This window comes from Pelobates fuscus, chromosome 4, assembly GCF_036172605.1.
Source record: "Pelobates fuscus isolate aPelFus1 chromosome 4, aPelFus1.pri, whole genome shotgun sequence".
In the NCBI taxonomy this organism is placed as follows: domain Eukaryota; kingdom Metazoa; phylum Chordata; class Amphibia; order Anura; family Pelobatidae; genus Pelobates; species Pelobates fuscus.
The window spans coordinates 51,939,818-51,967,485 of record NC_086320.1 but is presented as its reverse complement, the minus strand read 5'-3'; the positions used below and the strand labels follow the sequence as shown (position 1 = coordinate 51,967,485).

Below are 27,668 nucleotides of genomic sequence, written 5' to 3'. Positions count from 1 at the left end.
CTTAACACATAAAATCTGAAATATATCATAGCAACAATTGGAAAAAGTTACAAATGTTACATCTGTGTGTCGTTTTCCAATGTAGCAACATCTTAGTGAATATTCCGTATAATGGCAACTTATATATACTTCTTTTCTACTTGAAGGGCCACAATTTGTTGATACTATTCAGGGGCAATGATTTGGATATTATGCCCTAATCTCACCAACACTATAAAGTGTCCTATCAGACATAAAATCTAATGGAAAAAATATATATAATATAGTACATACATAAAATGGAGTGAAATAAAATAGAATAGTAAAATAAATGTCTTATCCTGTATCGGAGCTTGGACCTAAGTCGTAGTATATGGCAGTGACAGATGTTGTATAAATCACAGTATCTATTAGGCCATGTTTGAACCCCAACAGAAATAGGGGTATATCTTCTAAACCCTTTTGGGACCAAAATCATAAAAAAACGTTTTTGGTTGTAATAAACCGATAACTATAGTATATTCATTAATTCCAGCTCTGCATTTAAGCCCCAGGGGACAAGGGTCTTCAAATTGTAGATCCAGAACATTTCTCGATATGTTAACATTCTACTCAGTTCTCCTCCCCTCCATGGCACTTCTATTTTCTCAATGCCGCAATATGATAGGAGTGTGGGATCACGATTATGATGTGTATTGAAGTGATTTGAGAGTGTATGTTTATCAAATCCTCTTTTTATATTATACACATGTTCCCTGAGCCTGGTTTTTAATGCTCTTTTGGTTTGACCTATATACTGGAGGCCACACGGGCACTCCAACTTATATATGACCTGTTTTGTATTGCACGTGATACAGTTCTTAATCTGGAATGTTTGTTTGGTTGTTGAGGACTGAAAGGTGATACAATTTTTTCCTATAGTGCTTAATTTGCATATGTGGCAACTGCCACATTTGTAGTACCCCTTTTGGCCATTTAAAAAATGATTAGATCTAGATGGCTTATTATAACTATGAACTAATCTGTTGCGTAACGTGGGAGCCCCCCTAAAGATAACTCTAGGTTTAACTGGTAAAAGCGTAGCCAAAGCTGCATCTTGGCGAAGTAGGTGCCAATGTTTCTGTATGCTGTTTTTAATCTTATATGCTTGGGCACTATAGTTAAACACTAAAGGACATAAATCTTCAGTATTCTTGTTTGACTCTGCACTTTTTTGCTTCTTGTGTAGGATGTTTACACGCTCTATACTTGTCACTTTTTCGAGAGCTGTATCTAGTGCTTTCTCGTCATATCTTTTTTCTCTGAACTGGTGTTTCACTTTTTGGAGTTGTTGGTTACATATTTCAGGGTCAGAACAATTTTTCTTGACCCTTGAGAATTGTCCAAAGGGGACACCTGAGAGCCAAGTAGGATAATGGCAACTAGAAGTTAGAATGTAACTGTTGACGTCTACACTCTTGAAGAAGGTTTTGGACTTGAGGGTGCTATGTTGATCCGTGTATAGGACCAGGTCCAGGAAATCTATGCTGCTGGAACTATACTTGTATGTAAAGGATAGGTTGTATTCGTTCCTGTTGATATATGCTAGAAACTCTAATAATTCTGTTTCTCCCCCTCTCCAAACAAAAAAACAGTCATCAATGTACCGTCTATAGAAGACCAGGTTCGCCCCCCACTGGTGTCCTTGCCAGATGAACAAGTTTTCCCAGTAGGCCATAAAGATGTTCGCATAGCTTGGGGCGAACCTGGTCCCCATAGCGGTACCGTTGATCTGCAGATAGATATCGTTACCATGCCAAAAGAAATTATTGTTAAGTATGAAATCAATACATTCTATCAAGAATTCTACTTGTTCCACCAACATGGTGGGGTCCTCATATAGAGTTTTTCTCACTGCTTTTAATCCCTGGTCATGTTTGATAACAGTATACAATGACGTAACGTCGCATGTAACCATTATGTAATTCTGCTCCCATTTCAGACTTTCTATATTTATAAGCAGATCCCCACTATCTTTTAAGTATGATTTAGCCTTTTTAACAAAGGGTTGTAATATGACATCTATATACTGGGATAGGTTACATGTTAAAGACCCTATCCCAGAAATAATAGGTCTCCCTGGTGGCTTTTCGAGACTCTTGTGGATTTTCGGTCGTTGGTAAAATACTGTTTTTTTGGGGTAAACCACCATAACATACTCTAGTTCTTTTTTGTCCAATATATTAAGATAGCTACCTCTCTCCAATATACTGAACAAGTGTTTTTTGATGTCAGACGTGGGGTCTCCTCTTATCTGCTTATATGTGAGGGGATCATCCAAAATTCTCTTACATTCTGTGTTGTAATCCTCAGTATTCCCTTCTATTTTCCCTTCTATCTAAGGTATTTCCGTACATCTGGACCCCTACCCTCCATTACACATTGGGATTTTGGTGCAGGACATTAGTGGAATTTTTCCACATCTGATTCTGGACTATTATTTGTTGGATTTTTATTTATTTTTTCATTTTTATTTTTTTATTTTTATTTTTATTTTATTTTATTTATTTTTTATTTTTATTTATTTTTAGTTCATACATGGTTTATAGTTTTTTTTACTAATTTTTCAAAATATTTTTCCCACTGTTTCTTATTTGAAGACCCTTATTACAAATAAGGGGATTATCTATTAAGCGCTGAAATTTCATATATGTAAAATGACAGATTAGTTGATCCAGCGGATGTGATCTACTTGTATTTTGCTAAGGATATCGTTCCACCAGAAAGGTTTTGTATGAACATCGACATGAAAATTGAGTGCACAGAGTAGTTCCTAAGGGACCATATACAAGTTGGAAAAAAATGGTAAGTGAAAAACTTCCGGGTTCTTACCTAGGTCTTCTTCTGTTTAATATGTTTTTTTTGTGGTCATTGAATGTGGTTATATCGATGTGTGCAGATGACACAAATCTAGGTGAGGTAGTAACGTGTGAGCGGGATCAATGGCATACTGAAGGGGGTGACACATAGCAGAGAGGTGCAAATCACCCCACCATCTCGCCTGAGCAGGCACCTACCTACCGACACCTTGACCGAGATGGATAGTAAGCTTTAGCCCCTCAAACATTGGGGGTAGCACCAATAACACACTGATATACCTATATTTCATTTGAGTGCAATTGTATTGCGGTGTTCTACATTTAAAGGATAATTCTAGGAGGTTTTATATACACCTTTCGATCATGGCCAGCATTATGTTTATCAAAAATTTGAGCTACAGTAGCTCATCTGTGTGATTGGACCAAACGATCCAGGCTTGGCTCCGCATCTACATCAATGAGCTATGGGCACCCGTGAACCTGACAACGGATCACCGGTTGTTCCTACCTTGCACCATTTTTGGTAGGTACTAACCACTGAATACCAGGAACACCCAATAAGATACCCAATAATTGCTTGTACATTTTTCCTGCTTACAACATATAAAATTTAAGAACTGACTGTTCACTTTCTGTCTAATGTATTCAACCCCTTGACAGGTGCCATTGTAACGATATATTATCAGTGTTAATCACGTCACCTGTTTAATATTGTGGCTGACATTAACACCAAACTACACGTTGTGATTATCATAAAAAGAACAAAAAGGTAAATATGAAATGTATCAATATCATTACAAGTTCATTGCTATAAAAACGCCATATACAGCCTGTGCAAAGCATTTAAATTATATTATATTAGTTTATAGTATTTCCTATTACTATTATTTTAAATTGACAAGTGCAAATATATAAACAAATACAAAGTGTTTAAAATAAATGCAAACACTATATAAAAATATTCAATACACTCATAATCAGTTACTTATTGTTATGAAATAAATACTGTGTGTATATATATATATATATATACACACACATAATCATAGCTACTTCTTTCTAAGTACAGCATTGGGACATACAGGTCTGAGGTTCTGGGAATTGTGCCTAAAGCTCTCTCCTCCTCCGCGCCGTCCGTTCAGCACCTCGGTCAGCTCCCAGTGTAAATCTAGCGAGAGCCGCGGCTCTCGCAAGACTTACACTGTGAGCTGACAGAGGGAGCTGCACGGATGGCGCGGAGGAGGAGAGAGCTGACAGGAGCTGCAGGAGAGGTAAGTACAGCTCTGCCAGCCCCCCTCTCCCCCCACTGAACTACCAATGCTGGACCACCAGGGAAGGAGCCCCCCTCCCTGCCATATATCAAGCAGGGAGGGGGACGAAAAAAAATAATGAATAATAAAAAAATAAAAATAATTAAATAATAAAAAAATAATACAATAATAATAATAATTAAATAAATAAAAATAATAATAATAATAACAATTTTTTTTAAATAATAAAAATTTAAATAATAAAAAAAAAAAACCACCCCCCACCAAGGCTCTGCAACTCTCACACTCTCACACTCTCACACACTCACACACACACACACTCACACACACACACGCTGCACTCATACACTCACGCTGCACTCATACACTCAGGCTGCACTCATACACTCACGCTGCACTCATACACACGCTGCACTCATACACTCACACTGCATTCACACACACACACACACTGCATTCATTATACACACACTGTAAATACATATTCAATTAATATATTTTTTTTAGGATCTAATTTTATTTAGAAATTTACCAGTAGCTGCTGCATTTCTCACCCTAGTCTTATACTCGAGTCAATAAGTTTTCCCAGTTTTTGGGGGTAAAATTAGGGGCCTCGGCTTATATTCGGGTCGGCTTATACTCGAGTATATACGGTAACTTATATTGTGTCAAGAGTACAGACTGCAACTTGTTCAATTAATTTATTTGGTCTCCCTCAAAAATATATTCCCTCTTATCGAGTGTAGGGCTACGTCTTTAGATATACAGAGTAATGGGAAGAATAATATAAATCAGCTTGCACTGATATTTTGAAAAAGATCTGACTGAACCATTAAACTCTTTATTATGGGTCTGTCATCTGGTATTTTCTTTACAAAAATCAGTTTAAAACAATGTCCAAAAGAATATTACTATTGTTTTCAATTAACCCCTTAGTGACCAGACCGCTTTTCAATTTTACCACATGACAGGAGGCTTCATATTTGCATATCTTTCTTTACTCAAAACTCCAGCAGCATAGAAACATAACAACCAATCGGAAAATAAGTTATGATGCCCATAAAAGGCCCTGTCTATGACATCACTTCCTCTTTCTTTGCTGCTCCAGCCATACAACAGGTCAGAGTATTTTGCCTCTCTGGTATACTCTTATTTTACACTGTCTTTTAATTGTCATACCACTGTATATTACTTTATTTATTGCTATCATCTGCTACCTTGGCCCCCTTATACCTGTCCCTTACACTGTATCCCTCTGTTTTCCCCCCTTTTAATTTTCCACTTTATTGCCTGGTAATCCGCGGACGCCACGACTACCCGTGTCGCGCTCTCCTTGCGGACCGGCCCATTCACATACTCAGGGGACTGTATGGGGACGGGTGGAGGGAGGCTGGGTCAGCGTTTGTATTAAATTAATCCTTTTTTCGCCGCGCGACCGCGATCCGTTGCGCACCTTCAGATGCGGGAGACGGCCATCTTGAATCTCGCGGCTCACAAGATACCAGACGGCCGCCTTCCCTGCTCGCTCGGCGGATCGGGAACTCACCCGACCGCCGGGCTCCACATGTGGATGCCCTCCCAAGTGAACAGTGTGAGAGGGCAAGCTTTTTTTCAGTTTTCTCTATGTCTTTTCTCTATGTATTTTTTCCACATGCCTGCCAGCAGTGTCTGACAAACAAATACACAGGATCTTTATGTCATTGTACCCTTCTAAGGGTCATACTGTACTATTATACCCTACACAGGGTTATGCTATATTACTATACCCTACACAGGGTCATACTATATTACTATACCCTACACAGGGTCATACTGTATTACTGTCCCCTACTCAGGGACATACTATATTAATACACCCTACACTGGGTTATACTGTATTACTGTACCTGACCGTACAAATTGAATGTGGGTGTCCTCTGGGTATTTTTTCATGGCACACCACCTGGGGTGACCCCCCAGATATACATGCTCGGTCACCCACTGACCATTACCATTGATGTGGGTGTCCTCTGGTTTACCACGGCACACCACCCGGGGTGAACCCCGATCACATGCACGGAGGCCTACGCCTCAGCTTAATCAATGATTACCATTAGACCGTGCACTTAGCTCTGGCGTACAACTGTGGTGAACCCGGACACACCACTACCAGACATATACCAGACTGCTCAGTTGCGGGTACCCTCTGTGTAGACTCCAAACATTTACACACGATTTACTAACGGACGATCCCCAGTTGTACCAGGAGTCTGGCACCGTATGTACTGACCCTTCATCACATCTCCCCACTAACTCTTCTTATCGCCCAACAGGACGAAAGAGGAATTTCCGAGTCATGGAGGACACTCAGACCAACCAAGATTTTCAGGCTATAATCAATGCTGCAGTAGCGGCCTCGGTGGAAAAGGCCCTATTGAGGGCACTACCCCAAAGCCAGGGCGACACAAGCCCCCCAGAACCGATGGAGGCCTCAGGATCCGAAATCTCCAAGGCAAAGAGGCAAAGGAAGGGCTCTCCCCCTTCCTCAAAGGCCAAAGGCAAGTTACCCGTTAAATGGAGTAAGAGCACAGAACAACGACTGCCCACACCCCGAGCACTACAATCCTCAGACGAAGAGGATTCTTATGTACCACACGCATTGGACGTGGTAGACGAATGGCACGGGGACGGCTCGACATCGGAGGAGGAAGAGTGGCAGGACCTACCCCCCACCTCCTCGAGATACGTCAAGGAGACCTTTCTCGGCGAAGACGATCGAGACGAAGAAAACACCTATGACAACAAAGCCGGAAAAAACAGAGACTGAACGTTCGCAGACGACCCACTCTTCGAACCACGTACCATCCGGCACCCACGCTCTTCCGAATGGACACTACCAGACCATTTGACAAGCTTCATACACTATTGGCTACGCAAGCCTCTGGAAAAAGAAGTGCGGGCCCGCCTCAGGGCCGAATGCCCCAGACCACTAATACCAGATAAAGTAGTGCTTACACCCGAATTTGACAACACGGTAGTGGTCTTCATGTCACGTTCAGGACGAGACCCGTGAAAGGGCGTGGAGAAAGGCATGAAGGCAGCACAGGACAAAGTGCTGGACCTACTCGGCCCCATCGCTAAAATACTATATTTCGCGGATCTAGCACTCAGCCAGGGCTCTCAGCTCGACCCGAACATCATACGTGAATGGGCCCAACGATCAGTGTGCCTTCTGGGCAATGCCAACGCCGCATTGTGCACTGAAAGACGCAGGTCGGCATTGATCCGCATAGATAGTAAGCTCCTGGATCTAGGTGCTAAGGAGTTCGGACCGAAAGCACAAGGACTTTTGTTTGGCGATGCTTTTATCACAGAGCTTAAAAAGCATGTGAACCTTTTCACCACCTTGAACAAGGCCCAAACTTCACTCAAACAGGTCTTCCACACCCCACCGGGAAGAGGTGTTTTTGGGAGGGCTGGTCGGCAGAGGAACCGAGCCACCAGCCGTTTTTGGGCATCAGGTTCCAGATCATTTCCACAAGCCCCAAGCTTCTTCCCATCTACGTCGCAAAGACCCTCCTCGTACCGAGGGGCAGGAAGGTCGAGAGGCTTCAGAGGCCGAGGACGCGGCTGTTTCTCTAATGGTCAGTCCACCTACATGCCAAAATGTTTCCAATTTTATAGCAGGCAGCCTGTCCTTTTTCTTACAGAACTGGAAGCTAATTACCAAAGATGCCTGGGTCCTCCAGACGGTAAGAGGCTTCGTCATAGAATTTTCAGCGCAACCCATACAGACCGCCCCCCCTCCTCCAATACACATGTCAGCGGAACAAGAACGCCTGGTGGATGAAGAGATCCATACACTCTTCAAGAAAGGCGCGATACAGTACTAGACAGGAGGGGGAGGCTTCATAAGCAACATCTTCCTGGTCAAGAAGAAAACTGGCGACATCAGACCAGTTATCAATCTCCGACAATTTAATTCTTACGTGATATACAGATGCTTCAAGATGGAAGGAATTCACCTCCTGCAAGACCTTCTCATCAAAAACGACTGGTTTACGTGCCTGGACCTCAAAGACACGTACCTGTCAGTACCTGTGGACATACACAGCCGCCGTTTTCTCCGCTTCCGATGGAGAGGACAATTATGCCAGTTTACATGTCTGCCATTCGGCTACGTGGTGCTTCACGAAGCTGCTGAGACCGGTGATGGCTCACATCCGGACCTTGGGAATTCGATGTCTCGTATACCTGGACGATTTGCTAATCTTTTGCAAATCCGCTTCCAGGCTGCGATTGCTGACGAAATTTGTCGTTCGCCTGCTGGAATCTTTGTGTTTCAAGGTGAACAGACAAAAATCCTCTCTCTCTCTCTTCCAATCAGTCCAATTCCTCGGGTTCGATATCGACTTGAAGGACTGCGTGCTACGGTTACCCCCAACGAAGATAGCCTCGATACGGAAGGAAATCAGACGGGTACTGAAAATGAATACCATAACGCTCAGGATGCTCGCCCGGATCGTGGGACTTCTCTCCTCCTCCATACAAGCGATATTCCTGGACCCATTACAATACAGGGCCATGCAACGGCTGAAGGCGGGATACCTACACACCGGACATTCATACGACAGCTGGATCCCATTGTCGACGGAAGTGAGAACGGAACTTCAATGGTGGTTACTGCACATTCAAGCCTGGAATGGCAAGGCAATTTTGGGCCCTTCCCCAGACTTCATCGTGGAATCGGACGCCAGCCTATGGGGATGGGGCACACACTGCACGAATGCCTCCACGGGAGGCCCGTGGCAAGGGGAAGAGACCGAACTACACATCAACTATCTGGAACTGATCGCGGGGTCCTTCGCCATCCGCAGCCTGGCCAAGGACAAATCAAACTGCTGCATCCTACTCCACATGGACAACAGTGTCGGCAGTGCAGTACATCAACCGCCTAGGCGGGGCCAGGTCTCGAGCTCTGACAGAAGCCACGAAAGACATTTACAAATTCTGCCTAACACGGAACATCACGCTACAGGTGGAATATCTACTGGGAATCTCCAACCTGACAGCGGACTGGTTCTCACGCCACTGGCGAGACAACAGCGATTGGACACTCAACAAAGGGATATTCCAAGAACTGCGGTGGTGGAAGGATCCATTAACAATAGATCTATTTGCCTTCAGGACCAACCACCAACTACCGAGGTACTACAGTTGGCTCCCAGACCCGAAAAGCGAAGCTACGGACGCATTCCTACAGAACTGACCCACTCAGGGGGCGTATGCATTCCCGCCGTTCTCCATGATTCCATGGGTGCTACGATACACATGCACCCACAAGATATCGCTCCTGCTCATAACACCCCGCTGGCAGAGTCAACCATGGTTCCCAGATCTACTGGAGATGTCTCACGAGAACCCACTTCTGCTTCCTACCTTTCCTCTACTTCTGACGGGACCTCGAGGGGAAACCCACTCCCTCGTCCTGGAAGGACAACTGGAGCTAGTGGCCTGGACGATTTCAGGGGCTCCTGGTCAGTCTACGGCCTATCACAATCATCTAAAGACCTCCTATGGGACTCATGGGCTCCCGGCACCAGGAAATGCTATATTTCCGCCTGGTCGGCCTGGAGCGATTGGTGTGTGGAAAGGGATTCCGATCCCTTTACGGCAACTGTCCCACTGATCCTTACTATCTATCACATCTGTTCTCGTTGGGACGATCGTATAGATCCCTCAATGTGATCAGATCTGCCATATCGGCGGCACACGTCTCGGTACAGGGCAGGCCAGTAGGCCAAGATCCACTGGTTTGCCGGCTACTGCGGGGTGCCAAATTAACGAGACTCACAGCACCCAAGTACTCACGCCTCTGGCAGGTGGAGGTGGTGCTGAAATTCCTTCGGGAATGGCCGGACAACCCATATCTGTCACTGAAACAACTTTCAGCCAAACTAGCCCTCTTATTATGCCTCGTCTCATTTAGATGAGTGACAGACGTTAGGGCGTTCAATGTGGACGGTTTCTCTCTCACACCAGAAGGAGTTACCTTTACCATATCGAGATGCACTAAATCAGATTCAGCATCAGTGTCATATCCATACTTTGGATCAGACCCCAAATTATGTGTGGTTAGATCATTAATGAGGTATACCGAAATCACGACCCCCCTGTGAACTTATCCAACGGGTCAACTCCTGATTTCTTACGTAAAACCTCACGGACCAGTGTCTACGACAACACTGGCCAGATGGATCCGCTGGCTATTATCTCTAGCGGGCGTTGAACCTTGCTTCGGAGCGCACTCAGTCAGAGGGGCGTCAGCCTCCCAAGCCTTATTGGCTGGCACCTCCATGGCCGACATTATGCGCTGCGCGGACTGGACGCGAGAGAGTACCTTTAGGACGTTTTACTTTCGGCAAACATCTCATGCTTCCTTCACATTAGTCAATCGAAGCTTTAAAAATGCAAATATGAAGCCTCCTGTCATGTGGTAAAATTGAAGATTATATTAGCTTTAGTGTACTAATAATCTTAATTTTAGTAATGACAGGAGGCGAATGTTTCCCACCCTGTAGGATCCCTCCCATAGCTTACTCGAGTGGATCAGAATATGCCTTTAACGTTCAGGAAGACATGAAAGATATCTGTTTATATGCTTAAGACATGTACCTTAATCGAATGATATAGGGTGAATATTGGATTTGTACTTGTAATAGAATGTATATCTACGTTTATTGAATAGCATTAGTTTAAAGTTAGTATATGGATAAATTAAACTTCAGACATCCATGGTTAAACCAGATTTCTAAGGTGGATTGCATGCGGACAAATTATCATGCCAGAGACCTTTCACCTTTTTCTTTTTCTTGCAGTATGAACGTCTTCACAACAAGACAAAGGGTCACCCTTCATACATCTACATCACGGAATTTATGGAGTTGGATATGTTACTATGTTACTGAACTGTTGATGTTTTTCTATGGTTATACTTATAGTTGTTTTGTTATTTCGCTTCAAAGAAAGAGGAAGTGATGCCACAGACAGGGCCTTTTATGGGCATCATAACTTTTTTCTGATTGGTTGTTATGTTTCTATGCTGCTGGAGTTTTGAGTAAAGAAAGATATGCAAATATTCGCCTCCTGTTATTACTAAAATTAAGATTATTAGTACACTAAAGCTAATATAATCTTCAATTTTCTTACCGTTGAGGACCAGGACTCTTATTACATTTCTGCGGTGTTTGTGTTTAGCTGTAACTTTCCTCTTACTAATTTACTGTACCCATACATATTATATACAGTTTTTATCTTTCTAAAGATACCATTATTTTCATCATATCATATAATTTACTATAAAAGAAATGATAAAATAAAAAAAAACACTTTTTCGAACTTTGACCCCGAAAATCTGTTGCGCATCTACAACCGCCAAAAAACACCCATGATAAACAGTTTCTAAATTTTGTCCTGAGTTTAGAAATACCTAATGTTAACATGTCCTTAGCTATATTTTGAAACTTATAGGGCTATGAGTACAAGTAGCACTTTGCTATTTCCAAACTTTTTTAAATGAACGCAAGTTACATTTTAACACTGATATCTGGATGGAATCCCCGAATAACCCTTCACATGTATATATTTTCTAAAAGAAGACAACCTAAGGTATTCAACTTGGGGTATTTTGACTCTTTTCATGCAACCAGTTTACCGCCAAATTTAAAAGATGTTTCAATGATTTTTTTGACACACATAGCGATTTAAGAATACATGTACTGAGAACACCCCAATATGTGTTCAGCAACATCTCCTGAGTACAGCGATACCACCCATGTATAGGTATGTTGGGTTCTCTGGGTGCTAAAAGACCTTATTTGGAGGGTGCACATTCCAGTTTTAAAATTTTGAATTTTCACAGCTAGTCATCATGCACCCATGTCCTATTTGGGACATTTTTGAAGCCGGCCAATGTAATTTACCCCCATTAAACCATACATTTTTGAAAAAGTAGACAACCCAGGGTATTCAATATGGGGTATATCCAGTCTTTTTTTAGTAGTCACTTAGTAACAAACACTGGCCAAAGTTAGCATTTATATTTGTTTGTGTGTTAAAAATGCAAAAAAAACATTCTAAACGCTAACTTTGGCCAGTGTTTGTGACTAGGTGGCTACTAAAAAAGACTGAAAATTCCCCATTTGCAATACCTTGGGTTGTCTTCTTTTGCAAATGGTATGCCATCATGGGGGCAATTCTCATTCCTGGGCTACCATATGCTCTCAAAGGCAGCATTACCAATCTGGCAAATTTTAATGTGAAAAAACTGCCTTATATTTGAAATGATGTTTGTGTGGGGAAAAATGCAAAAAACTTTCACTTTCACTGACAATATCATTGCTGCGATATGTTTTACTGTTTTGAAACACTGATATTTGTGTTCAGCGAAGTCTACCAATTCAAATGTACCCCCCATGTACAGGTTTTAGGGTGTATTGGAAAGTTACAAGGTTAAATATAGTGCTAGCAAATTAAATTTTCTGCACTTTCGGCCTGGGTTGTCAGGCAAATTGTAATCAAAATTGCAATCAATAAAATGACTTAATTATGTAAAAATATTACCTAAATATGCACGCAGAATTTAAATATATATACATATTTATATATTTGAAGTCTACGTGTATATTTATGAAAATATGTATGTAATTATGTATATGGACATATGTATATTTTATATTTTTATTTATATATATATATATATATATATATATATATAAAAATTTATTCTAAGTGTATTTTGATATAAATATATATATCTATATATATATATTTTTTTCATTTATCATTTTTAAATTTTTAATTTATTTTTAATTATTCTTTATTTTTTACAATAGTGTGTATATATATATATATATACACAATATATATTGTTATTATATATATTATATCTGTGTAATTTGCTGTCTCTGCTGATCGCACAGTGATTGGTGCAGTGCAGCTGGCAGACCACAGCGCCAATTATAATGCAGGGAGACCCTGTAAAAGTATTTTCAGTCTCGTGGGTCTCCCTCAGTCTAGGGGAATGTCCAGAAATGCAATAGTTCCACTGCAAGAATTTAAATGGATTTAAAATGCTGTATATGTAGGGCTCACCTAGAGAGCTCATCTGTCAGTCTGTGGCCACTAAATATGGCCCCAGCGGACAGACGGGGGCCCCAGGTATGGATTTATATCCAGGTCTCCTTGGTGTGAGCCGGGATTGTTAGGACGTTTTGTGCTGTTTTAATGGCAGTAAATCCCACTATTGTTAGGACAGCATTAGCGCACTAACATTGTTAAGGAATTAGATTTCTGTTTGTCTGTTTATCGGTCTGCCTTCCTGTCAGTCTGTCTATCTACATGCCTGTCTGTCTGCCTGCTCAGTATCTATATAAAAATAGAGGAACCATTTGAGCTTATACCAAGCCATAATTAAATAATAACGGATATAAAATAATTATAATAAGTGTTTGAATTTAATGCACATTTTGTGACCCCCAGAGGCATAGCATAATCTGTTACCAGTAAAATGCTTTGCACTCTATATGCCAGATGTTTATTTTTTTTTAATAGTTAGATGTTTTGACTAGCACAGTTTACAATGTATTTCCAAGGCTTACTGATTTGATTTTAAGAATTTATTCTACCAAACATTGACCCATTTTTATTTTATTTTCCACTGAAAGAGCCAGCCGGTATAAAATAATCTTTAATTTTTTTCCCTCTCTTTAATATTATAATCTTGGTTTTATCTCTATGACCAAACAATGAACATAAAATAATATCATGAAACACCATTAAAAATAAAATGAAAAATAAATGAAGGGAACTTTTGCTCCGAGGTTAACCCTTTGTTGTCATGGCTCTATCTGTATCCAATAAAGGTTGAGTTTAGTAACTATTTTATTTATTCTGTCTACAAAGACAATTCTGTGACTTGAAACTTTATTTTTTTTCTGCTCCTTTGGATGCATTTTACTGTTGGAAATGCATGTTTATTGTTCAAATACATTAAACAGACAGTCAAGGTACCAATACAACATTTGCGTTTTGGTTTAATTAATATGTTGTACATTTTTCAGGGGTCAAGTCCTGGGGAAAAAAGTGTGGGAACTCCCCCCCACCAAAAAAAACCCCACTCGTATGCATATATAAACGCGTGCACACACATACACTCACATGCACTCAGACACTCACAGATGCACACACATACTCAGACACTCACACAGTGGTGTATTTTAATTTTGTGCTGCCCTAGGCATGACTATACCTGAGCACCCCCTAATCTAAATTTACCACCCCTTCCTGTCAAGGGCGCACCACTTCCTGATTAAGAACCCAACCCTTCCTCTTTAGACTCCACCTTTTCCTGCTCCTTTTAAAGAAATACTATAGTGCCAGGAAAACAAAGCTGTTTTCCTGGCACTATAATTCCCTGTAGTGCCCCCCCTCCCTCATGTCCTCCCCTCCCCCACTCGACACTGATGGGGTTAAAATCCTATGGGTATTTAGCAGATGCTGGATGTCCTCATGCACAGGGTGAGGACGTCCAGCATCAGTTAGACGACTTTTGGTCACCTAACCACCCAAAAGTCCCTCTAGTGGCTGTCTGATAGACAGCCACTAGAGGTGGAGTTACCCCTCAAGGTAATTATTGCAGTTTCTGAGAAACCGCAATAATTACACTTGCAGGTTTAAGGGGACTGGGACACTGCACCCAGACCACTTCAATGAGCTGAAGTTGTCTGGGTGCCTATAGTGTCCCTCTAAGCACACTCTCTGACAGACACCCACACTGGCAGATACACACTGACAGTAACACACACACTCAGTGACAAACACACAGACGTCACTGATTTGACACACACACACATTCATTGACAGAGAGACACACACAAACACAGTGACAGACACACACTAATAGTCACACACACACTAAATGACAAACAGACTCTCACTGATTTGACAGACACTTACAAACATACACTAACAGAAGCACATACACGCAAACATGTGCATACACTAGCAGAAGCACATACACTTATACATACACACACACACACGTGCATACACTAACAGAAGCACATACACTCAAACATGCATACACTAACAGAAGCACATACACTCATACACACACACGTACATACGCTAACAGACGTAAATACACTCATACACACACACACACTGACACAAACACACACATACACCAACAGACATGAACTAACATACACACACATACATAGACTAACAGACATACACACACACACATAGACTAACAGACATACACACACACACTAACAGACATACACACGCACACACACTAACAGACATACACACATACACTAACAGACATACACACACACATACACTAACAGACATACACACACACACACACATAGACTAACAGACATACACACACATACATAGACTTACAGACATCCACTAACAGACATACACACATACACTAACAGACATACACACACACATACATACATAGACTAACAGACATAAACACAGACATACATATATACAAATGATTCAAATTAACATTGCCCACCCACCCAGCCTCCCTACCTTTTAGGAAAGCTGGCATGGATGGGTCCCTGGGGTCCAGTGGGGCTGCAGTGAGGCGGGCTGCTCTCTCCCTGTCATGGGGGGGCACCTGATTGCCTGCCCCCCGGCTGCTCTCTCCCTGTCATGGGGGGGCCACCTGATTGCCTGCCCCCCCGGGCTGCTCTCTCCCTGTCACACGCGGCGAGGGAGCTGTGTCCTCTCTGCTCCCTCTCGCCGCATGGGTTGTCTGCTGATGCAGGGAGCCGGAATATGACGTCATATTCCGGTGCTCTGCATCAGAAAACGGCGCGCGGCGAGAGGGAGCAGAGAGGACACAGCTCCCTCGCCGCGTGTGACAGCGAGAGAGCAGCCCGGGGGGGGGGCAGGCAATCAGGTGGCCCCCCCATGACAGGGAGAGAGCAGCCCGCCGGGGGAACAGAGGGCATTTGGGGGCGGCATTTTTTGCCGCCCCCTGAGTGCCTGCAGGGGGAACGGCGTTCCTGCTGTGAAAAAAGTGCAGGAACGCCATTCCCACGCGTTCCTGCAGGACTCGAGCCCTGACATTTTTGCATGCAATATTTGTAGTTATTCCACCAAAAATAAATATTTAGCAAAATTCTGCACCGAAAGCTTGTCTCTTTAGCCACCCCCAGGCATGCCAGAAAAAAAACGTCCTTATCAAATGTATGTATACAGTCACAGCCCTTAACAGCCCTTTTTAATTCACAACCTGGCTGTAGACAGTCAGATAAACTAAAAACAGATAGTGATATCCTTACTGTGTACCTCCCTGGCTGTGCTCTCATTCTAATACAGGTTGCTTTGTTGTTCAGATCCTTCAGCACTGTCAGTGACTGAGCTGTGTACATACATTCGATAAGGAAGTCTCTTTCTGGAGTAAAGGGGTGTGGCTAAAGAGGCAGGTTTAAGGTGCAACATTCTGCACAATTGCTGCATATTAATGAGGTCAAAACCTATCAAATGCATGCATTAATGTTATATTTGTGCCATCAGCTTCATTTACACCTCTCTCTCATAGTTATTAGGTGAATCGCAGGGGCCATGAAAGTCAGGATGTGGCAATGCAGGTGAGATAAGGCCCTGAAGGGTGAGAGGCAGAAGTTGATAGAAGATTGAGGCTGGTGGGAAGAGAAGGATTTCGTGTGGCAAAAAGGGAATAGTCAGAGGATCCAGATTTAGAGATGGTCCTTTATGGTCGGAAAATATTCTCCCTTTTATCTAAAAATTAGTCAGAGCATTATCTTCTAGTATACAGGCACCCCTCGGCAGATGCTACCGATACATCCATCCCTGATCAATGCTACTGCATTTAACAATCAATTAATTTGGGATATATTATCATATAGTCATATAACCTGAAAACCTAAAACATATAAACATAACACATATAATTTTATTTCATTTATCATACCAAAATTCGAGCATTTTTTTGTGCATTATACCTAGTTTTTTTACGCAAAACATCATAGAAGTACACTCTGTTCTGAGGGTTCTGCAATTTACAGACACTTAACATAATCACCTTGTAACCTTGTAAAATGAAATTCTTTCTCCTGTTGATGTAGAACTCTGCCATATGTTTCGAGCAAAGCTCTGAATCTTTGGTATCTAAAATACACTTGCCCTTTCAGATTAGTGAGGCAGAAACGAATTCCCTTCACAGTGTGAATGAGTAGGAATACTTTATTCAGTTAGTATTGTCCCAAGATATCTTTCTAAAGTCTAAGGTTATTAAAGAGTCTCATGCAGAGTTAGTAAGGTATGGCTCTCAAGCATCGAAAGCTGCTATAAAGCAATATAGAATGGTACTAGAGTACATTTATAGATATCTTTTTGTGGACTTGATGGTTGTATTGCCTTAACATTGATAATAAGGACAGATGATTATTTGTTTGGTTAGACATTGTAGAAATACATTGAGATATTTATGAGGTTTTTTTTATAATATTTTTCAAATTAAAGGGACACTATAGTCACCAGAACAACTACAGCTTATTGAATTTGTTCTGGTGGGTAGAATCATTACCTTTAGGTTTTTTGCTGTAAACACTGTATTTTCAGAGAAAATGCAGTGTTTACATTACAGCCTAGTGATAACTTCACTGGCCACTCCTTAGACGGCTGCTAGAGATCCTTACTGGGTCATGGCTGCCTAAAATTCATCCAAACATTCAGTGTCTCCTCCATCTGCATGCAGACACTGAACTTTCCTCATAGAGATTCATTGATTCAATTCATCTCTATGAGGAGATGCTGATTGGCCCGGGCTGTGTTTGAATCATGCTGACTCTGCCTCCTTGTCAGTCTCAGCCAATCCTATGGGGAAGAATGGTGATTGGATCAGGCTACCACTTCTGATGATGTCAGCAGACTGTTTGTTTTTCTGAGTCTAACAGCATGCAGAGTTACAGCTTCAGGCTTGAATACAGTAAGATTTTGCTATATTTATGGAGGCATGAGGGGTCCTGGGGAGCTGGATGGTGGTTTTAACAATGTAGGGTCAGGAATACATGTTTGTGTTCTTGACCCTATAGTGATCCTTTAAGCAAGCATTTTCTAGAGAACCTAAATGGCACTGACTATTTCATTATGTGAATTTCTTGCCAACATTTCAAAGTGTTTTACCTAAAATTGAATTAAGGGGAATATGCAGAATTTTCCCACAATTTTGGGATACATTTAATTTAGTTGTAATTTTTAAAAATACTTTTATGAAGAACATGCAGAAATTCTTCATGTCTGTGTTTGCACGTTCTCAGTTAAATCACATAAAAGCAGAAAATGTGTTGAATGTTTACCACTGCATGTTTGATTAGATGTATGATTCACTTCATAACCCTGAAAAAGTTGCAAATATTAGGACAGGGCAATAATGATACTGCACTGCTACTGTAGAATTATGCAATCACAAAAACGTGTTGTTTTAATAGGGGTACAGCAGTGTACCCTAAGTGGTGGGTATAGAGGGATTTTTTTAGGTTAATGGGTACTTATGTTGAGGTTTAAAGGAATACTATAACGTTACGAGTACAAACATGTATTCCTAACGCTATCGTTTTTCTTGAACTGCACTATCCTCCCACACTATGTGAGGGTTGAAAGAGTTAGTTTTACTGTCAATAAGACATCCACTAGAGGCATTTAAACACTGCAAATTAAACATTGCTTTTCCTGAATAACGGCAATATTTTCACAAGCATGGTAAGACCAGAGGGACATGGCACCCAGATCACTACATTGATATGCAGTGATATGGGTGCATAAAGAGTTCTTTTAATAGGACTCTTTAATAGAAACCTATAGTTAGTTAGTCCCTTTAATAGAAACTTTTACTTAGTGACTTAGTGAGTCATTATAGTGAACTATAGCTCCCATAATTCTCAGCCGGATACAGCTACCAGCTCCAAGCCCCGCTTATCCAATCCCTAAACCCATTTGTCCAGGTACCATAAATCTAAACCCCATAACATTACAATGACCACAACTCTAAAAACCCCAACCCCAACGTTAGTTTACTGTCTTCTATTCCAATGCTGTGTCTGTTCTTCTGGGGGGTTTGTGCTGTTGCTGTCGTGCATGATCAATATGGCATCACCTTATTTATTGCATCATTGGAAGAGCATATTTTTTAATGGGGACATGAATGTATACACACACACAAATATAATTTATTGTAATTTATATGGACATGCATTCGTCATGCAGCAAAAGAGAAATAAGAGGCACTATTTACGAGCGATCTTGCCCTTTATTCACTTTTTGTAACATTGTCCTACTTCCACAGTTTTGTAAATAAATGTAAATAGTAATCTATAACAATTACCCTGATAATAGGACATAAACAAAGTTGCAAATATGAGAACAATGAGTGACTGATGGGTCCTTTTGTTTTTCTTACCGTTTGGCTCCAATGAAAAGCCTGTTGAGACATCTTTAGAACTACCATAAAGATTTAAACGAACTCTATATCAAATTAGATCTTGTTTGGTGTTTGTGTCAAATTGCTCATTTATTTTTATATAAGCAGTAGTTTGTCTTAAAAATTAAACCGATACGATGATAAATATACATTTTATTTTTGTTGGCTTCCCAGATGGAATGTGGAGAAGCCCCATTCATCTTCCACTTGAATTTCCAGAAGATTTTTTGGTGGCAGTTTCCATGAAATGTATTGTCTATAGAAACCTAATGTGTAATCTAAATATGTAAACATTTTGCGTTTTCGCCTTCATTTTTCTTCTGTTTTACAAACATGAAATATTATTTCCCTGGTCCGATTTTTATTAATTTGTTTAACCTTCAGCAACCTTCTTTATAAATAATATAATTGTATTTCCACCAGTCTAATTTTTTAATTATTAACCTTTTTACATCCGTCTGAATTAATCTGGCTCATTACATTCAATGACCCCATCATGTACAAAATCATTATCTAATTACAAAATAAAATTATACAGCATGTAAATGTTGTGAAAGCGTAAAAACTCAAAACGACAAAGAAAGTGTTAAATAACTACTATTAGCTTGTTAGATTTATCCATATATTCATTGTGTCTGCTAACTATTATATGTTCGTACTTCAATATTGCACCTCTAGTGACTCCCCACTGAAGTTTCAGAAGTCCATGGAATAATAGTCAAAGTGTAGGTGGTACTGGCCCTCAGGGCATCCTCTATCAATCATAGGTCAAAGAAGTTCCCTTGTTAACAATTTGCAGAATACAATTTATTTTATGATAAGTTCAGTGACAAGCAAGTCCATCTCTGTTAGGTTAAAACTTATTAATTCTAAGTACAAAGCCACTTAAAGGAAGCCTTTTTAATTTAAAACTGTCCATTGGTTTTTGTTAACTCTTTTCAAGGAAAATATAGGTATATAGATTGTAAGCTCATTTGAGCTTACTTCCTCATCTCTTGTTATCTGTCAATATTATTTTGTACGTTAATTACCTGCTGCCCTTGTCAGGGACGTATTAGCCGCGAGGCAAACAAGGCATTTACCTTGGGCGGCATTTTCCAGGGGGCGGCAAAAAGCCGCCTTTGCCGCCCCCAAACGCCCAGGGCAAATGCCTTGTTAGCCTTGCGGCTAACTGACATGCCGGATGGGCTGGCTGCTAGGCGCGGGCGGCGCTGGCGAGGGAGCACTTTCCCCTGAGCTCTCTGCTCAGCTCCCTTGCGCGCCGCCCGCAGAGTGAGGCTGGGAGGCAGAGCCAGAATATGATGTCATGTTCCGGCTCCCAGCCTCACTCTGCGGGCGGCGCGCAAGGGAGCTGAGCAGAGAGCTCAGGGGAAAGTGCTCCCTCGCCAGCGCCGCCGCCCGCCCAACAGCCCGACCAGTAAAGGTAAGGAGGCTGGTGGGGGGTTAAATAAATAAAATTAAAAAAGTGAGTGTTAATGTGAGTGAGTGTGTTTGTCTGCTAGTGTGTGTGTGTCTGTTAGTGTCTGTCTGTTAGTGTGTGTCTCTTAGTGTGTGTGTGTCTGTCAGTGTCTGTCTGTCTGTTAGTGTGTGTCTCTTAGTGTGTGTGTCTGTCAGTGTCTGTCTGTCTCTTAGTGTCTGTCTCTTAGTGTGTGTCTCTTAGTGTGTGTGTCTGTTAGTGTGTGTTGGTTAGTGTGTGTCTGTTAGTGTCTGTCTGTTAGTGTGTGTGTCTGTCTGTTAGTGTCTGTCGGTGTCTGTTAATGTGTGTGTCTGTTAGTGTCTGTCTGTTACTGTGTGTGCCTGTTAGCGTGTGTGTCTGTCTGTCAGTGTGTGCCTGTCTGTTAGTGTGTGTGTGTGTGGGGGGGGGTCACTGAGTTTGAGTGTGTTTGCCTGTTAGTGAGTGTCTGTTAGTGAGTATGTGTTTCTGTCAGTGAATGTGTGTGTGTATTGTCTTGCGACCCATTTTTTGTGTGTGTGTATTTAGAATGCGGGGCAGGGGGGAAGGGTTTGGTGGGGGTGGCGCGTGGGGGTGGGGGGGAGGAGGGGCTGAGTTTTGTCCTGCCTAGGGCAGCACAAAACCAGGATACACCACTGGCCCTTGTGTTCTTTCTAGTTCACCTTTAAGATAGTTACCAAGTAAGTTAAGGTAAAAATAAATTTATAATTTTTCAGAAAAGAAAAACATCTTGTTTGAAAAATAATATACACCCAATGCAATGTATCATGATTTAGTTTTAACTACATCACATTCCAAATCAAACCAAATACACTGATCAGGCACATCATTAAAATCGCTGACAGATGAAGTGAATAACATTAATTATATCATTACAGTGACACCTGTCAAGAGATGGGATATATTAGGCAGCAAGTGAACAGTCAGTTCTTGAATTTCATGTGTTGGAAACAGGACAGCAAGTCATTTTGGGTGTTCCCGGCATGCAGTGGCTAATACCTACCAAAAGGAGTAAGAGGAAGGACAAGGAAAGACAACCAGTGAACAGGAACGGTCATGGGCGCCCGAGGCTCATTGATGCACATAGGGAGCAAAGGCTAGTCCAACTGGTCCGATCGCACAGAAGAGCAACTGTAGCTCAAATTGATGAGAAACTTAATGCTGGCCATGATAGAAAGCTGTCAGAACACATTTTGCTGGAAAAACGTGAGTCCGGGCATTAATGTTAATGTTACATTGACCCATATCATCCACCTATAGATTGTTGCAGACCACGTACATTCCTTCATGGCAATGGTTTTTCCTGATAGCAGTGACCTCTTTCAGCAGAATAATGCACCCTGCCACACTGCAAACATTGTTTAACAATGGTTTGAGGAACATGACAAAGAGTTCAAGGTGTTGCCTTGGCCTCCAAATTCCTTAGATCTTAATCCAATTGAGAATCTGTGGGTGCCTAAAGCTGATCCATGGAAGCCACACCTCACAAAGAGCATGACTTAGACATGTCTGCTTCTTATTTCTTAACATGTATTCCTAGTTTAGGGATGGAAAAGATACATTTTACTAATGATAGGAGGATACATTATCAACCCATGCACACGTCTCCCTATAGCAGAATTAAATTTTCTGTTCATATTTTCCGGTACAAATTTCCAGTTCAGTCTATGATTGAACAGACAAGGGGTACGCAGTTCCTTCAGTTTCAACTTTCCGTATAACTGGTTCTCATTTCAAATCTCGCTTATTTAGGATTTGCAAGCAGGAATTTTTTTTCTTTGCTGCCATGTTAATAAATAACAATAACAAACATATTTTATATTTCTAAACTAGGACCTTGTAGAATATTATTTTTTTGCACAAATCTATTGCTTTAAATGCCTACACTTTAGTAAATTGTAATATCTTATATGAGTCTGTCTGTATTTAACATGCATATAGCTATTTGTATGGCAATATAGTAGGCTATGTGTGGTAAGACTCATTTATTGCTTTTACTATGTTGTTATCTTGTATTAAAGCAGATCTATCACTTTTGGGGATATTTGCATAGTTCACAGATCCCTGAGCGTGACAGATCTGGTGTGGGTTCAGTGGATGTAGAGTGAAGGGTTTCCTCATGGCCACCGTCTTCTTCATGCAGCTTTCCTCTTTGGTTCCTGGCACTTCATTTGCCAAGAGCCTGCAGTGAGGTCTATTGAGGATTACACAAAAATGCAGAAGCTTCCATAGATTGATGTCATAATCCCCCAGCCGTCAACTGGGATTGGACAAAACTTGATGGTGGAGCTTTGCCATTTGTCAACTTTTGTCAACCTCAAATCTATAATATTTAGTTTTAAACAAGCATAAAATGTTTTGTCTTATATATTTGATTGACCTGGGCATGTGCCCCGCAAGTTGCCCAAAATTCCAGCCATACTGACCAACGGTATTTTACCGGCACGGCCGGTAATCCAGCTAAAGCCAGCCATATTTGTGGATGTGGCTAAAACCAGTCCTTTCCTGCCCTGCCCTGATTGGAGAGCCAGGGAACAGAGGTGGGTCCTAGCTTGTTTCCATAGAGTCCTCGTCCCTTCCTTGTCATGATCACGTTTATGCATTTGCTGCTTATTGGCACGATATACCAAGTTTATGCATTTAATATTTTTTGGAATGATATACAAGGTTTATGCATTTAATGCATTAATAGTGTTCTTTTGCTCAAACATCCTTCAGAACTCCTTTACTAAATGCTTGCCTGCTCGAGGAGATCTACCTTATTGATTAGTGATAGTCTAGTGGGTAGGGCAATTGCTCCCCGGGCTGCTGTCTAACCACTTTTCACATCTAACTGCTCAAGTACATAGCACTTTAATTCTTTCTATTTATTTGTCCTGTATGTCTATCAACACATCTATTTTGTTTGTGCTCTTGTATGTATTGTAGATATTAATGGGTGAGTTGGTAAAATTGCACTATTGGCCACTAAATAGTTTTTGCCCCCCAGGCTGTAAATTGCCATCTCTCTCCTAGTGAAAGAGCCTCTTTAACTCTTTAAAGAATCTGGCTACAGTCTCAACCCATTATTCACAAGGTCTTTTGTTGCAACCTTGTGCAGCAAGCATTACAATTTTAATTTCCTACAGCACACAGTACACAGCTGTCTAATCAGTACATTTCTCAATGCACTCCCGCAGCTGATTTTATATTTACCATTTCTGTTTCACTGTTCAGGCAAGCAAGCAATTACACATCACTTTTCTCAAATCTCCTTTCGCTAAAACATTATTTTAGTCTCTCCATACAGTTTGCCACAGTACTAGCAAATTGCCCAGGATCATTATCTTGAATTAAAGTTCAACCTCATGTCAACCTTTTTTTTTTTTTTTTGCAAAACTTTCTCAAATTATCCAATATATTAGATACATTCTCCCTGGCAGCTCCCCGGCTCTAGGTTTTTATAGGCATAAAATTAGGGGCCTATCTCATACACAAGTAAAAGATTTAAACACACAGAGACTAAAGAATATATTGCACTTATTAACATTTATGTCATTAAACTGTTTCACCGAAATGTTCGGTTTACATAAAGAGTCATCAACAACATTATATTAGCAGGAGTGATATTAACCCATTTTTATCATTGAATATGTTTTTCAGAGTCTATAATGAGAAGCAGGATAGGAAGTGAATAGTTATGAATGGTTGATTATTTCCTTTTGTTCCTCGGAGTACGCAACACCATGATCTTGGTGATTTATTGAACATTTTCGATTAAATGTTGATGTGCGCTTCTTGGGTTTAATAGCAAATAAGTCTTCTTTTGGCAGAGTCAGTTTTGGGAAATAAAGCATGACGGTCAACTTGGGGTCACATTTTAGACACATTCACACCCCCTTTCACGTTTACCAATTTGACCATTTGAGAGCCATAAATAAAAACATGAGCTTTTCGCACCAATGCTTAAACTTCACATGAATAACATGTCCAAATAAAATGTCCCACCTTGCAGAAAATATCTTAATAAACTCACCAATGGTGTAGCATCTCTTCAGATCCCCTCTCCTTGGATGGCGCTTTTGCGCATTGGTGGTGTTGTTGTGTTCTTCTTCTGAGATCGATTTTCCAAGAGGTGGCAGCTTACTTGTTTGTGGTGCTGGTATATCTGCCAGAGGATTGTAGCTCGCAGAGGTAATATCCACAGATTGGGACTTTTTCTTCAACCTGAAATATAAGGAACACATTATGTCCCTCAATGCAGCATGGAGGAGGAATGGATTAAAGGCCACTGTACATAAAGTCACATGTTTTTATTGTCTATAGCTTCCTGCCTTATCAACATACAATATCACCTTTACTTTAACATATCAGTGAACCATGAATTACGGGAAAATAATATCAGACACTACAAGATAGTGGAATATTTTATGAATATCTCCAGAATATCATGATGGCAATGTTTTCCCACTAATAAATACTTGTTATGTATTTTATTTTATTTTTCCATTTTTTTATGTTTTTTTTTTTTTTTTTTTTTAAAGGCTATGGATTCATTTTATAGTTTATGTAATGATTATTAATGATAGAAAAATGCAAATTGCATTCCCTTGCCCAGGAGTACAACTCCCACTAATCTCTGGAGGGATGTAGAAAATCTGATTTTTATTGCACATTGTGATGGCACTCACTGTGCAATATCGAGGTTTGAAAACACGATCGGCACAATTTAATATACCGTATTCTATTAAATGGTTCACTCAGAAGGATGTCTAAAATAATAGTATACTAGTAAAATATGTTTTTAGTGTGAATGAGTGCAAGGTTATTTATAGCATGGAAAACAACAACAATTTACAGTGTCAAGGAGGGATAAATCATAGTAATAAAGCCTGCATGTAAGAAAAATAATCATTCATTGTAACTGGGGATAAAAAAAAAAACAAAAAAACAATTTGACACAAGGACACCTGGGTTGACAGGTGATTTGTTTGCAAATTACAGAAACATTTACTTAAATTGAATTCAAGAGTTCCTACCTGAAATCCCAATAAATTTACATTATGTAATTACTTTGCATGGGATCCAAATGATATCCTAGCTGAGAATTATTTCTTTCTTTCCAACTCGTTATATTTATCAATGAAATACACAGAACACTGTTCCATAATCAGAACATGTAAGAACCTGGGCAATTGCAAAAAAAGCTTAACAGAGACAATCTCATTATATAACTCTTCACATGGCCCACATTTTTTTTTGTTTTAAATATTTTTTTTATATATATATATATATATATATATATATATTTATATTTTTTTTCAAACACAATCAGTAATATACAAATATGCAATCAGTAAAAAAAAATTATCAAGAACAAAGTCATCATGATTCAGACATGGCTGATAGTAAAACAGTGATTTACAACTAGAGGAAAGAAAAGGTAAAAGTGTTCAAACATATACAGTGCCCCAACATAGAAATGGATCTTCCAAGGCATAAGAACTGAACCTGAAGAAATGGGGACACTGATAACGCTGTCATTTTGTAAACAATTCCAGAATTCACATAGACTTGCAGACAGGTGGGTATCAGATACAAACTAGTTCTACTTTAAAGGGACTATATAGACACCCAGACGACTTTAGCTCATTGAAGTGGTCCAAGTGCAGTATCCCTGTCCCTGTCCCCTTAACCCTGCAATGCTAATAAGTGTAGTTTTTGAGAATCAGACAGCCACTAGAGGCACTTCCTGCTTGCTAGGCGACTTTTGGTCACCTAACTGACGCTAGACGTCCTCACGCTCTGCATAAGGACATCCAGCATCAGTGAAATCCCTGTAGGAAAGTCGGGTGACATTGGAGGAGGAGGAGCCCCCAGTGCCAAAGGAGATTGGCACTGGAATTGGATAAGCACAGTAAATGATTTTCATCCCTTACAGTGCTTGGGTGGGTTAAGGAGGATTATAGTGCTAGTTTTACACACCAACCAATCACAGTGCACAGAGTAAAATTCAGATATGCAAGGTCATATACAAAGCTAGTGTTCTGCTCCCTCCCCTCTCTGGACATTGTGTTCTAATGCATTTTTGATACTTCCTATTCAGTAAAGGATGTCTCTTAACTGAGTAGGTGGAGTGTGGTAATTTTTGAATACTTGTCCCGCATGTGTACTCTGTGTTATGGTAGCATTTGCATGTTAAGTGGGAGAAGAACCCATACGCCAGGACTTCCTGTTGGTTGGACCATTTTTTCCTTACCTGCTTTGACACTTGTCTACCACATTTTAAGTTTTTTTTAAGTTTTAGCATATTTACAGCCATGAGGTTTTGCTGTTTGCAGCTATAACAAATGACTTGTGTTAAACCAAGTTACTCTCAGAGTCAGTTTGCCGGTATGATAATAACTATTACCAATATTTTAACAGACTTTTAAGAATAACTCATTTTAGAACCTTCAGTGTTTTCACCAGAGTTTTTGATTATTAAAGCTGTTACTATCTATTCATACAGATAAATATAAAGTCTCTTTCTTGATATATGTTATGATCACGAGTAGTAAGGTGAGTTTTGAGAAATAAATAAAAAGTGACCTGCACACTATCCCAATACCCTATGC

General features: G+C 40.6%; 1 protein-coding gene across 2 annotated transcripts in view; it reads right to left on the bottom strand.

Annotated features, from left to right (window-relative positions):
* Positions 1-27,668, bottom strand: part of OXR1 (oxidation resistance 1) — a 520,724-nt gene that overhangs the window by 238,445 nt on the left and 254,611 nt on the right. For both annotated transcript variants that reach the window (XM_063451172.1, XM_063451173.1), the window contains exon 3: positions 25,088-25,278. In XM_063451172.1, the coding sequence (XP_063307242.1) occupies positions 25,088-25,278 (191 nt within the window). The remainder of the gene's footprint in view (positions 1-25,087; positions 25,279-27,668) is intronic.